Source organism: Podarcis liolepis (assembly GCF_965112155.1).
Source record: "Podarcis liolepis genome assembly, chromosome: 4".
Lineage (NCBI taxonomy): Eukaryota > Metazoa > Chordata > Lepidosauria > Squamata > Lacertidae > Podarcis > Podarcis liolepis.
Genome location: NC_139558.1, coordinates 22,744,756 through 22,757,143, shown reverse-complemented (window position 1 = coordinate 22,757,143; position 12,388 = coordinate 22,744,756). Strand labels below are relative to the sequence as shown.

At 42.9% G+C, this 12,388-nt stretch overlaps 1 protein-coding gene across 1 annotated transcript in view; it reads right to left on the bottom strand.

Annotated features, from left to right (window-relative positions):
- Positions 1-1,308: 1,308 nt before the first annotated feature.
- EDNRB (endothelin receptor type B) overlaps positions 1,309-12,388 on the bottom strand; it is a 30,028-nt gene continuing 18,948 nt past the window's right edge. The window contains exons 6-8 of the mRNA XM_083501250.1: positions 11,569-11,702; positions 9,522-9,630; positions 1,309-7,938 (exon numbers count right to left, since the gene is read on the bottom strand). Of these exons, the coding sequence (XP_083357376.1) occupies positions 7,807-7,938; positions 9,522-9,630; positions 11,569-11,702 (375 nt within the window). The 3' untranslated portion in view covers positions 1,309-7,806. The remainder of the gene's footprint in view (positions 7,939-9,521; positions 9,631-11,568; positions 11,703-12,388) is intronic.

Genomic DNA, 12,388 nt, shown 5'->3' with positions numbered 1-12,388 from the left:
AGAGGATGTTTGGGCACAGAGCAAAAAGCAAAGGCTATTTCCCTTAGGTAATAGGAAGAGCACTGGGGTGTGTGCTACAGTAATTATGAAATGATAGAAGAAGCGGGGTGGGTTCGTTTATTTATAATGTTATGAGAATTTTAAGGTCTTAGATACAGAATAAATGTTCATAAATGCACACATATCTAAATATATGAACTACGTGTCTGAAATAGTATGGGAGAGCAATCCTGAAGCCATTTTGACTCTCCCAATGACCTCAAATATTCTTCTGCAGTAAGGGAGGCAAATGGGGAAAGCCTTCCCATTGTCTTTTTGCTTGCAAATCATGTCTTAAGGGCGCATTTGTGTATGAATAGGGTGAGCTTGTGACCTGGATTCAGGAACTAAAGTATTTAAAGTATGGCCAGGCTGCCCATGTAATGCAATCAGTGACCATTAGCAGGTATCCTGACAGACAGGATTTCTGCTGTAGACCACCTCTTTCTGTGATGTATGTATGTTTTAGGGGTGGTGGTCTTGGGCTACAGGGTGGGCAATTTCAAAAGTCTATATAAGGGCTTTCACACCATTGTTCAGAGTTCTCCTCCCTCCTGCATGTGGTGAGTGGGGACCCTGTTGCAACTGTTCCTTTAATAAAAATCAGGCTTACTAGCCACTTTGCTTCTCAATTTACTCTGGTTGGCCTCTGTTATTTTCTGCTACTGACAGGGAACCCACTTAAGGACTCTATATGGGCTCTGGAATACCCCATAAAGAAAAAAGAGCAGTTTTTCCCCCTTATAACAATAATATCACAGTAAAACAAATCATTGAATTGTAGAGTTGGAAAGGACTACAAGGATCATCTAGTGCAACCCTTGCAAAGAAGGTATCTTAAAACTAACATGGGACTCGAATCCACAACCCTGATGTACCCAATTTGCAGACTAATATATGATAAACTTTTCCTACATGGCGTATGTGATGTTGCAACATGCATCCGTATCTGAAAACTTATCACTGTGTATTAGTCCACAAATTTTATGAATTGGTGCTTTTATGAAAAATATAAGGTTGTTAAACGAGTCTCTTGAAGTGCAGCCAGAGATGGCAAGTGATCATTTTAATGAAAAACTCTCTTTCAATTATATACATTTGTCAGGGATCGTGAAGCCCATTCTTTAGTTATTTAATAAAAAAAACAAAACAGCTTTAAATAGTGGCTGTAAACAGATCTATAGTTTATCTTTTGAGATACTGAAGTAAGGGTAAGTTCAGCTAAATCAATGAAAGGTGAGGGCAGAAAGAACACTTCATCTAATGAAACAATGTACAAATATCTTTATTGATAATTCAGTTTGCTTACATTGTAGTAACCGTAACAGTTGATTTTTAAGTATCCATAAAAAGCAAAATACACAAATATTTTACATGTTCATAAAACTATATTAAAACAAAGAATATTAGCTGCAACAAGCAGCCTAATTTACCTCTCCTAATCCACCTGCCCTGGTATGAGCAGCGAGGGGAAGATAAAACTCTATGGAAAAGTGGTACAGATCTCTCTGTATACGTAAACCTCTTTTGTGTCAATCATTCATTGGAGAGCCGAAATATTGTTTCCTTGTACTTTTAATTAAGAGCCACAACCCAATGCACTCCACACTATTTATATGACCAGCGTTTATCGTCTTACATATGTAGGCCATGATCCAGTACAGAGAAATTCACAGGATCTTCACAGTTTCCAGAGGTCTACTTGTGTTAATCTGTTGCAACAAAACCAGCAAATGGTTCTATGTCACCTTAAAGACTTAACCGATTGATTAAGGCATCAAGATTTTGTGGGCTAGAGTCCACTTCGTCAGATAAATGGTTGTTTCCATAAGCTGGCAGGTTTATATTTTACATGGGATCAAGCGGCAATGGAATGCATGAAAAATTCAGTTAAAGGGTGCAAAGAGAGAGGAAGAGACCAAGTGGTTGGGAAAGAACTCTGTATCCAATTGGGATGTCTAAATAGTGGAAATTTAAAAACAGTCGGACCTTTTCCTGTCTGTTTAATTATCTTATGCTTGTATTGCTTCAGAAAATATTTGTATAGTAGAGGTAGTTCCTTATTATGGCTACATTTTTAAAAAGAACTTATAGCTAGATCTGTTAGGCTTGCCTTGCTCGTCTCTTCCACATCAGCCTGAAGGTTGCCAGCTGATCAGAAGAACAACAACATCCTGGTCAGATGTTAGCAGTTTGATCTGCAGAAATTCACATGTGACGTTTTTGGCAGCATGGAAGTAACCATTATCACTTGCTAGTGTCTGCAGCATAATCTGCTCTTAAAGGCATAGCATCAGGAATCAGTACAGTCAGAACTCATGTTGCATTAGGTTCATGTTGCATCTTTTTAGCTTGCGAACGTGGCAAACCCAGAAGTGTATACTTCCAGGTTTCACCGAATGTGCAGAAGCGTTCTGTGTGTTCCGCGCATGCGCAGAAGGGCCGCTCTAGTTGCGGACTTTTCAGGGTGCAAACAGCACCCCAGAATGGATCACGTCTGCAACTAGAGGTACCACTGTATATATATATAAAGTTAGCAACCCCAATCAGTGTTCGGAAAACCACCATTTCTGGAAGGTTACTATTCTCAAAAATACTGGATAAAATGAAATGTGAGGATAATATATTTAGAATACACAATTGTCTAAAGATTAGAGAGCATTTATGCTCTGCATCCGTAATAGATGACCAACGCATGTTCCACAGGTGACCAAATTCCTGCACGGAAGGCAATTTGTTAAAAACTCACATGTGGGTTTTGTTGCATGTCAGGATCTGCCCAAGGTGCTTTCCACAGAGGAATTTAGGATCGAGTGTAACAGCTCGAAGACACATTAAAATAAACTCATCAAGGGGAAAATACCCCCATACATCATACAATGAAGACTACATTTTAAATAGAATTACAAATATCATATATGTACAGTACTGAAATACTAGAAACAGTAGCAATAATACTGAGCAGATTCAAATAGACAATTTATTTGGTTTCCCATTGACTTCAGAGGTTAAAAGTGCTAGTCAAGTGTCAGTGGTAAACAGTCGATCAGAACCAATGTTGGATTGACCATGCCAACATTAATACTTTCACCTCTCTCAAAATAACTGCTAAAGAGCATGGCAAGATGAAAGCAGTGAGTGTGTGTTTGTGTGTGTGCGCGCGTGTGCACACACACACACACACACACACACACACACACACACACAGTTTATGGCTAATACTAAAGCACATGAATACATTTCATATCTAGGACATTCACCCATGCATTTTACTTTTTCTATGGTATTTTTCACCAGAAATAAGAGTGTGTACAGCATATTCACTACGGTTGAATTATTCAATCTCTTAAGACCTAGGACACAAGACCTTTGATTTCTCATGCATCTGCTTTCATCCTAATTGCCAAAGAATCATGGGAACTGTAGTGTTTGTTAAGGGTGCTGGGAGTTGTAGCTCTGCGAAGGGTAAACCAGTTCTCGGGATTCTTTGGCGGAAGCCATGAACTTTAAATGTACACAGTCTCGGAGGATGATAGAAAACAACCCACAATTGTTTCATTATAGTTCTGTTTAACGTTCCAATATAGTTTGTCATGAGCTCAAAGTGATGAGGGCAGTTTTATAAAAACCCCAACTATGGTGACGCACCATGAGGACAAAACACATTGGCAACATCGTGCACAATTCTTTTTGCAGCTTTCATTCATTTTGGTAGGTGCTTGTGCAGAGAAACTTCCTGGTGGAATGTCCTTTAGTTGTCCATTCATATTTACTGCCTACTACCATCAATGAGGCTTATTCTCTACTTTTATTTCAAGAGTTGAGGAACTGCTGCCTAAATGATGTTCCCCAAGAGGGAGGGGCACATTTAGTGACTGAGAAACAACACCCCATGTTCTGAACTCACCTGTGGCAAAAAAGATTATACATATTCTAGGAATTTGCCATCCTTTTTAACCTTGCCTCAAATCTCCTAACTGGGGTGAATGTCTCTCTCTACCTTCTAGTAGGGCCAGCCAGGGATTCTGTAACAACAGTGGATCTCGTCACAGGGCCAAGGATCTGACTAGCCTTGAAGCTGCCAGCCTTTACGGGCCTGTGGTCATGTTTGGAATTTGGGAAAAGTGCCATGGGTGGGCACCAGTCACAAAATAGCTGCCACAGGGTGAAGGGCATAAAAAAAAAAATGGTTGCCATATCTAGAGAAGCAGAAAAAAGAGACAGAAATGGGGAAAAAGTTTTCATGCCCCCCAGTCAGTGCCTGCACTTGCTCATAGAAAGAAGCTCATTGCCCCTCTCCTCTGCTTGGAATGGGTGGGTGTTCAATTGTTACGTGTTTATGGGGGCTGGTGTAGGGCAGGCTAAGTCAGTGGAAGCAAGAATGGCATTGAGGATGTGGGTTTTTGAGGGGATATTTACTGAGATCCTTTGCAGACACCATGAAAGGTACTCGAGGGCAGCATATTGGCAGTGGCTGCTTTTCTAGCTCAGATTATATATAACCCAGAACAATTTTATTAATTTCTATTATGGTTTTCCCAGTAGTGATGTATGGAAGTGAGAGCTGGACCGTAAAGAAGGCTGATCGCCAAAGAATTGATGCTTTTGAATTATGGTGCTGGAGGAGACTCTTGAGAGTCCCATGGACTGCAAGAAGATCAAACCTCTCCATTCTCAAGGAAACCAGCCCTGAGTGCTCACTGGAAGGACAGATCATGAAGCTGAGGCTCCAATACATTGGCCACCTCATGAGAAGAGAAGACTCCCTGGAAAAGACCCTGATGTTGGAAAAGATGGAGGGCACAAGGAGAAGGGGACGACAGAGGACGAGATGGTTGGATAGTGTTGTCGAGGCTACCAGCATGAGTTTGACTAAACTGTGGGAGGCAGTGGAAGACAGGAGGGCCTGGCGTGCTCTGGTCCATGGGGTCACGAAGAGTCGGACATGACTAAATGACTAAACAACAACAACACAGTGGAACCTCTACTTACCACCATAATCCGTTCCGGCGGCCCATCCTTTAGGCGAAACGGGTCACTGGTAGAAGCGCCATTGTGCGCATGTGCAGATGGCGGCAGCTGCTTCTGCGCATGTGCAAGCAGCAGAAGCCGTTTCTGCGTGTGCGCGAATTTACTTCCGGGTTTGCTGAGGTCGCGACTTGGATCAGGCCCAAGTAGAGGCGGTTGTAAGTAGAGGTTCATCCTTGTAGTAAGCTTTAAACCTATTTTAACTAGCAGTATTATCTTTCAATGCACAAAAAAATGTGATCTGCTGCTGACAATGCACAACATGTTTATTGCAAACACATTTTCTCTCGCACGTGCCCTATTCGTACAGGCATTAATGGGACCCGCCCATGTTTTATTATTTACTATTCTAAGTTTGGTTATGTCTGAGATTTATAAAATGCTAACTGTGTGCTCTTTACATAAACATAGGTAAAGATAGGGATCCACCATTTTCGACACTGATAGGTGCTAGACCTCTGTGAATATGTGGGTAGTTTCTTTTGCCATGGAAATAGTAAGAGCGAGTTCTCAAATGCAGGAAGTCATTTGCAAGTTAAACTATACTCTTCTCTATAACAGAGATGACAAACACCTAAAACTGAGATGGTATAGAGTCAGGGCTGGGAGTAAAGGTAAAGGTAAAGTAAAGGTATCCCTGACCATTAGGTCCAGTCGCGGACGACTATGGGGTTGCGTGCTCATCTCGCTTTATTGGCCGAGGGAGCTGGCGTTTGTCCACAGACAGCTTCCAGGTCATGTGGCCAGCATGACTAAGCTGCTTCTGGTGAAACTAGATTTGCTAATTTGCATAGCCTTATTTTCTTTAATTTATTCTGTAATGTTTACTACTTTGCACCATTTAGGCTGGCCAGTCCTGGGTGAGGGAGCAAAGTGGTAAGCAGGGCACTGAAACCCCACACCAACCCTCCAAATCTTCAGAAGAAAGTTGACATTCTGAAGACAATGAATTCTGTGGCCGCTACCACATTCTGTACCTCTTCCGTGTGCAGTTGCAGAACACAGAACATACTTAACGTCTGCATGCTTGGGGCAGTTTGTTCATATACCGGTATTTCTTAAACTTGGGTCTCCAGCTGTTTGTTGGACTACAATGCCCATCATCCATGACCATTGTTCCTGCTAGCTAGGAGTGATGGGAGCTGTAGTCCAACAACAGCTGGAGACCCAAGTTTGAGAAACACTGATACAGTCGTACCTTGGTTGTTGAACGGAATCCATTCCGAGAGTCCGTTCGACTTCCAAAAACGTTTGACAACCAAGGTGCGACTTCTGATTGGCTGCAGGAGTTTCCTGCACTCAACTGGAAGCCATGCTGAACGTTCAACTTCCAAAGAACGTCTGCAAACCGGAACACTCGCTTCCAGGTTTGTGGCGTTTGGGAGTCAAAACGTTCGAGTCGCAAGGCGTTTGAGATCCAAGGTACGACTGTACTTGGTGAGGGAGAAATTATGGTAACGTCTTTTTAAGAGCTCCAGAGTCATAACCAGTGATGACTGGTTAACCCAGCATCAGACAGGGGTTGTTATGGCAAAGAGAAGAAATTGCATCTTCCATATGGGCCCAAAGAGTGCCGCTCTGATCCCTGAAATGCTTAAGGTTCAGAAAATGGAGTACCAGATGCTGACCAGAAGTTAGCCACTCCTACTGTTTGTTCTCAGGCAGAGCTGTTGAATATACATTTTCCCCATGGAAAGAAGATCAGTCTCCAAAGACGCATTCCACTCTGCTCCTGCAAATTCCTCTATCGTCCTTACCTCAATCAGTCTACAGCTTGTGGCTCGCTAGGCCAAACACAGATCTCTGCTTATGTAAACGGACTCGCCAGGAGCCTGATCAGCCTTCTTGGGTTTGCTGCCTGCCTGGTGGGATGAATGCAGCTTTGTAGATCATGAGGCTGTGCAGGCCTGATCGGATCCTCTGATGAGAAATTGGTTTTACTTGCCATTTCCACCAGTGGAATGCAGCTGAGTTCCTGCTGACATGCTCATGGCTTCAGGACTCTGCTGGCGTTTTAAAAAATTAAGTTGCGTTGCTTTTCCCTGCTGCTGATCCTCCCTACATGGACACGCTTGCATTTTTCTTACTTAACAGCAGATTGTTTTGAGCCTGATTATGCTCTTTGAATTTTGTTTCTAGCTATGTGGGTAAAATATCGATATATTTTTAAAGCTACAGTAGTGTTTCGTTTGGTTTTTACTCCACGACACAATGCGACATGCTTAATGCAGCAAGATGCAATTTGCACATTTGATAAGGGATTATGTTTTGGACATGCCTGTATCTTTTAATCTCTCCCACCAAAGAAAGAAAGAAAGAAAGAAAGAAAGAAAGAAAGAAAGAAAGAAAGAAAGATTACAGTAATTTATAGACAAAGCTGGCTTTGTCCCAAACAATAGCCATGGTATACTATATACAAAGAATTATTACTCAGACTCCCAGGGCTAGTTCAATGAATACAGAGTTGTTTCATTCACAGGATTTGAGGATGATCTGGAAGTGCTCATTCCGAAGAGTTTAAGTGCTTTCAACAAGGGGTTTTCTCTTTTTTTTGCGTCTCCTGGTGATTTTCATGTGTTCAAATAGCTACGGGCGCCGTGCGTAATCACAACTGGTACAGACTGTAAGCAAAGTTTTACAATTTGGTTTTCTGAGCAAACTCAAACTCGTTTCTCCCCAGAAATCTGCTGTTTTTACCGCAGTCTTTTCTCGCAGGAGCTGAGGGTACATTTCCCTTTCTTAAGACGAGCTGTACTTGTTGCTGGAGCGGAAATTGTCATACCCATGATCATTGGCTCTGAACTTTAAGCAGGACTGTTTCTCTTCCAGGGACAGCATATCTTTCGAATGGCACCAGCAACACAGACATGACTTGAAAGAGAGCAGAATCCCTTATTAGAAGGCTTGGTGCAACACTTCAATAGAGAGAATGCCTACTACCTGTTTCTGACCAAAAACTCAGAACTATTTTTTTGGGTTACAGTTTATTTATGTTTACATTTCTATCCTACCTTTTCTCCAAGTTAATAATAATAATAATAATAATAATAATAATAATAATACTTTATACCCCACCCTCCCCAGCCAAGGCCAGGCTCAGGGCGGCTTACAAGCAATAATAAAAACAAGTTGAATGATTACAATTTAAAAACAAAATTAAAATACAACATTAAAATATTGAAACATTAAAATATTAAAATGCAGCCTCATCACAGGAGGAGAAATGAAAAAGGGAAAAGAAAGAGGGGGAGGGAATCAAATTGGCTCCAAGCCAAAGGCCAGGCGGAACAACTCTGTCTTACATGCCCTACGGAAAGAAATCAGATCCTGCAGGGCCCTGGTCTCACAAGGTAGAGCGTTCCACCAGGCCGGAGCCAGTGCTGAAAAGGCCCTGGCTCTGGTTGAAGCTAATCAATCTAAAGTTACATGGTTCTCCCCTTCTCCATTTTATTGCATCCACCCAGTGAGGGAGAGTTAGGCTCAGGACCCAAGGTCACTAATAATAATAATAATAATAATAATAATAATAATAATAATAATAATTTATTTATACCCTGCCCATCTGGCTGGGCTTCCCCAGCCACTCTGGGCGGCTTCCAACAAAATATTAAAATACTGTAATGTATCAAACATTAAAAGCTTCCCTAAACAGGGCTGCCTTCAGATGTCTTCTAAAAGTCTGGTAGTTGTTGTTCTCTTTGACATTTGATGGGAGGGTGTTCCACAGGGCAGGCGCCACTACCGAGAAGGCCCTCTGCCTGGTTCCCTGTAACTTGACTTCTTGCAGTGAGCTAACCGCCAGAAGGCCCTCGGCGCTGGACCTCAGTGTCCGGGTAGAATGATGGGAGTGGAAACGCTCCTTCAGGTATACTGGACCGAGGCCAAGCTGTGAGAACCTGAACTCAGATCTCGCAGGTTCTCATCCAACACCCTTAACCACTACACTACTTCAGTCCATGGTCTCTCCAGTCCATGGTCTACCTCACTGGTCCTCAAAGTAGGAGGTGGACTTGCTGGAGAACTGGAGCCAATTGCTGCTGTGGCTCTTCTTTCTCCCTGAATTTTCTTATCCCAGGTTTTGGAAATGTGCGCTCCCTATTGAGTCAGGAGTCCCCTCCTCCTAGGCTGTAAATTGATAGTGCTAAGGAATCAATGGGACAATCACAGTTGCTCACAACACAACTGCTGGTAGTCCTTAGGGATGCTCCTAGAGAGCAGCTGATTCATGTGGAAACTGTGCAAAGAAGGAACACTTTTATATAGTGAATTTGCACTAGACACCTTGATAATTTCGTTTGCCAGCGCCTTTAAGCAGAAACAAAACCTGTCCAGTTCCTTATCCCAGACACACCTCAAGGTTTCATCCCAGCAGGTCTTGGGTTTGGATTCTTCCCTTAACCTGATACTGCCTAGCCTCATTTCTATAAAAGCACATTTCAACAAAGACTTCTTACCTTAAAGCAGTTTTTGAATCTTTTGCTCACCCAATAGAGAGCAATTGGATTAATGCAGGAATTCAGGGATGCCATGTTCATAGCAATGTAGTTCCATATGAGCAAAAAGCTGCATGGGGGAAAAAGATATGAAAAATAGTTGAAATTCTTTATTTAAAGATAGTTAAGCATCAGGACGTGTTAGGCAGTCTACTGCAACTAGGGAGCCCGTGTGATATAGAGGTAAATAGTGCTGGACTAGGAGCAGGGAGAAATAGGTTCAATTCCTCACTCACCCATGAAGCTAGCCGGGTGATCCTAGAACATTTCCCCTGTAAATGTTTTGAAGGAATTCAAAATAAGGAATTTCCCATTTGTGAAAGCAGGCTGCTAATCACACTATCTTCTGAAAGCAGGGGGGGGGAACTGCTTTAGTCTTTCCAGAAGAAACTAGCTATTTTGCTCCAGTGTGCAATGGGAGCTTCCCATAAAGAGTGAGCAAATAGTTCTACAGGTTGGGTGTGTCTCGTTGGGAATTTAGGGCTTTCATGCAGGAGACAACAGTTGGAGGACGGTTGGTTCCTCCCCATGACTGCTTTAAGGTAGTCAGATTAGGAAAAGATTTCAGGTAGAACTGCTGGACTTCTTGGGGTTGTTTTGGTGGGGAAATCAAGATCATAAATAGGAAGTAGGTCACAAAGAAGGAAGTCTGGTAGGATGGATGAAAGACAGGGAAAAAAAGGATGAATTCATTTGGTGGTGGTGAATAAACACAGTGGAAAGGAGGATATTGTCTTCCCATGCTTTCAGACTGCTTTCCTTGCCATCACCTTTTGACCTGTGGGATTTCTCTCTGGCTCCACACCTTAGGCACACTTTATCAGCGAAATATTCTGCGTATTTTATTGGGAAAAGCAGCACATGGAAGCTCTCAGAGGCTGAAGATCAAGCATACAGGGCGGCCCAAAATTAGGTATACTGCTTTAGAATCCACTTTCTTCATTCTTGACTCAGGTTCGCTGTCCTCGTTCACAATATCAGTAAAGAAAAATAATCCTTTTATCTGACTCCACTATTTCCCCCGCCAACTGCCGCACTATTCTCTCCAACGGCAGTTAAACCAAGTTTAACTGCCACTTGGTTGCGTGTCAGTTATGCGTACCCATATAATGTGTTGTGATAAATTTCCACCCCCATCGTTCAACCCGGACACTGAGGTCCAGCGCCGAGGGCCTTCTGGTGGTTCCCTCCCTGCGAGAAGCGAGGTTGGAGGGAACCAGGCAGAGGGCCTTCTTGGTAGTGGCGCCTGCCCTGTGGAACGCCCTCCCACCAGATGTCAAAGAAATAAGCAACTATCTGACATTTAGAAGACATCTGAAGGCAGCCCTGTTTAGGGAAGTTTTTAATGACTGGTGTTTTAATGTATTTTTAATCTTTTGTTGGAAGCCGGCCAGAGTGGCTGGGGAAACCCAGCCAGATGGGCAGGGTATAAATAATAAATTATATTATTATTATTATTATTTCATTGATTCAACTGTATACCTACTTTTGCGCCACCTGTACATGGCTGAATCTGAGTACAGTGGTACCTCTGGTTACGTACTTAATTTGTTCCGGAGGTCCGTTCTTAACCTGAAACTGTTCTTAACCTGAAGCACCACTTTAGCTAATGGGGCCTCCTGCTGCTGCCGCGCTGCTGCCGCACGATTTCTGTTCTCATCCTGAAGCAAAGTTCTTAACCTGAAGCACTATTTCTGGGTTAGCGGAGTCTGTAACCTGAAGCGTATGTAACCTGAAGTGTATGTAACCCGAGGTACCACTGTAGTGCAGATGCAACATGTATATAGGAACCACATAGGGGTTTTACAAACAGCCTTTGTGATTAGACTGGGCACTAGAATAGACAGACTTGCACCCCTGCATGTCTACTGGCTGCCATATACGCTCCTCACAATGATCTCAGAGGGCCACTTGCTGTATAAATTGGCTCTGCATAAATGCCACCTTTGGGGGAGTAAATCAAAATGGCAGCGCTATCTTGGGAAGCGTTTCATCAGAGGAGCCCTACCTCAGAAGTTCGCATCTGTTTGGGTCACTCGCATCGTAAAGAGCAAACTTCAGTATCCTGCCAAGGTGGAGAGGAAGCCAACACACAGCGAAGACGAGCACTAAGAAGAACACGGTTCTGGCCACTTCGCGTCTCTGAAAGCAAAGAAACAGCCATTGAAAATGGGAAAACGGGTCATACTTAATGAAGCTGAACATTTCAATTGGAGCATGATCCCTGACCAATCTCTGCATTATGTTTCCCCTACACACACTGGCACACTTCTGGCTTCTGGCTATGAAAAAAACAAGGGCACTGGGCAAAATATTGCATGATACTTCAAAAGAAAAGTCTGCGCATTTTGCTTTTGGGGTTTTTTGACCATTGCTCTTTGATCTACTTTGAATTCTTCCAACAAACAAACCAGCCAAAGAACAGCAACTGCTACTTCCGAAACTTCACGATGGTGACACGCTTTTTAGACATGCATCATTTTGCGGCACAGTAATTCAGCTTTACTAGAAAACTGGAGGTTAAACCAACTCCTTTCCAGCCCCGGGAGGAGCGCAGGGAACGGTTGCAGGTCATGCCTACGCACTGCAGCCGACACACTAACGTGTTGCACCACGCGGTTTGGAAAGCTGTGATTTAGACAGACCTTCTGTAGTTCAAGGGCTCACCTACATAACCAAAATAGCACCAATGAAACGAGACACGCTGTTGTGGATGCACACGGCAGAGTGTTAACACTTGGAGTCAATTTGATTCCCTCTCCCTCTTTCTTTTTCCTTTCTCCTCCTGTGATGAGGCTGCATTTTAATTGTTTTAATGTTGTATTTTG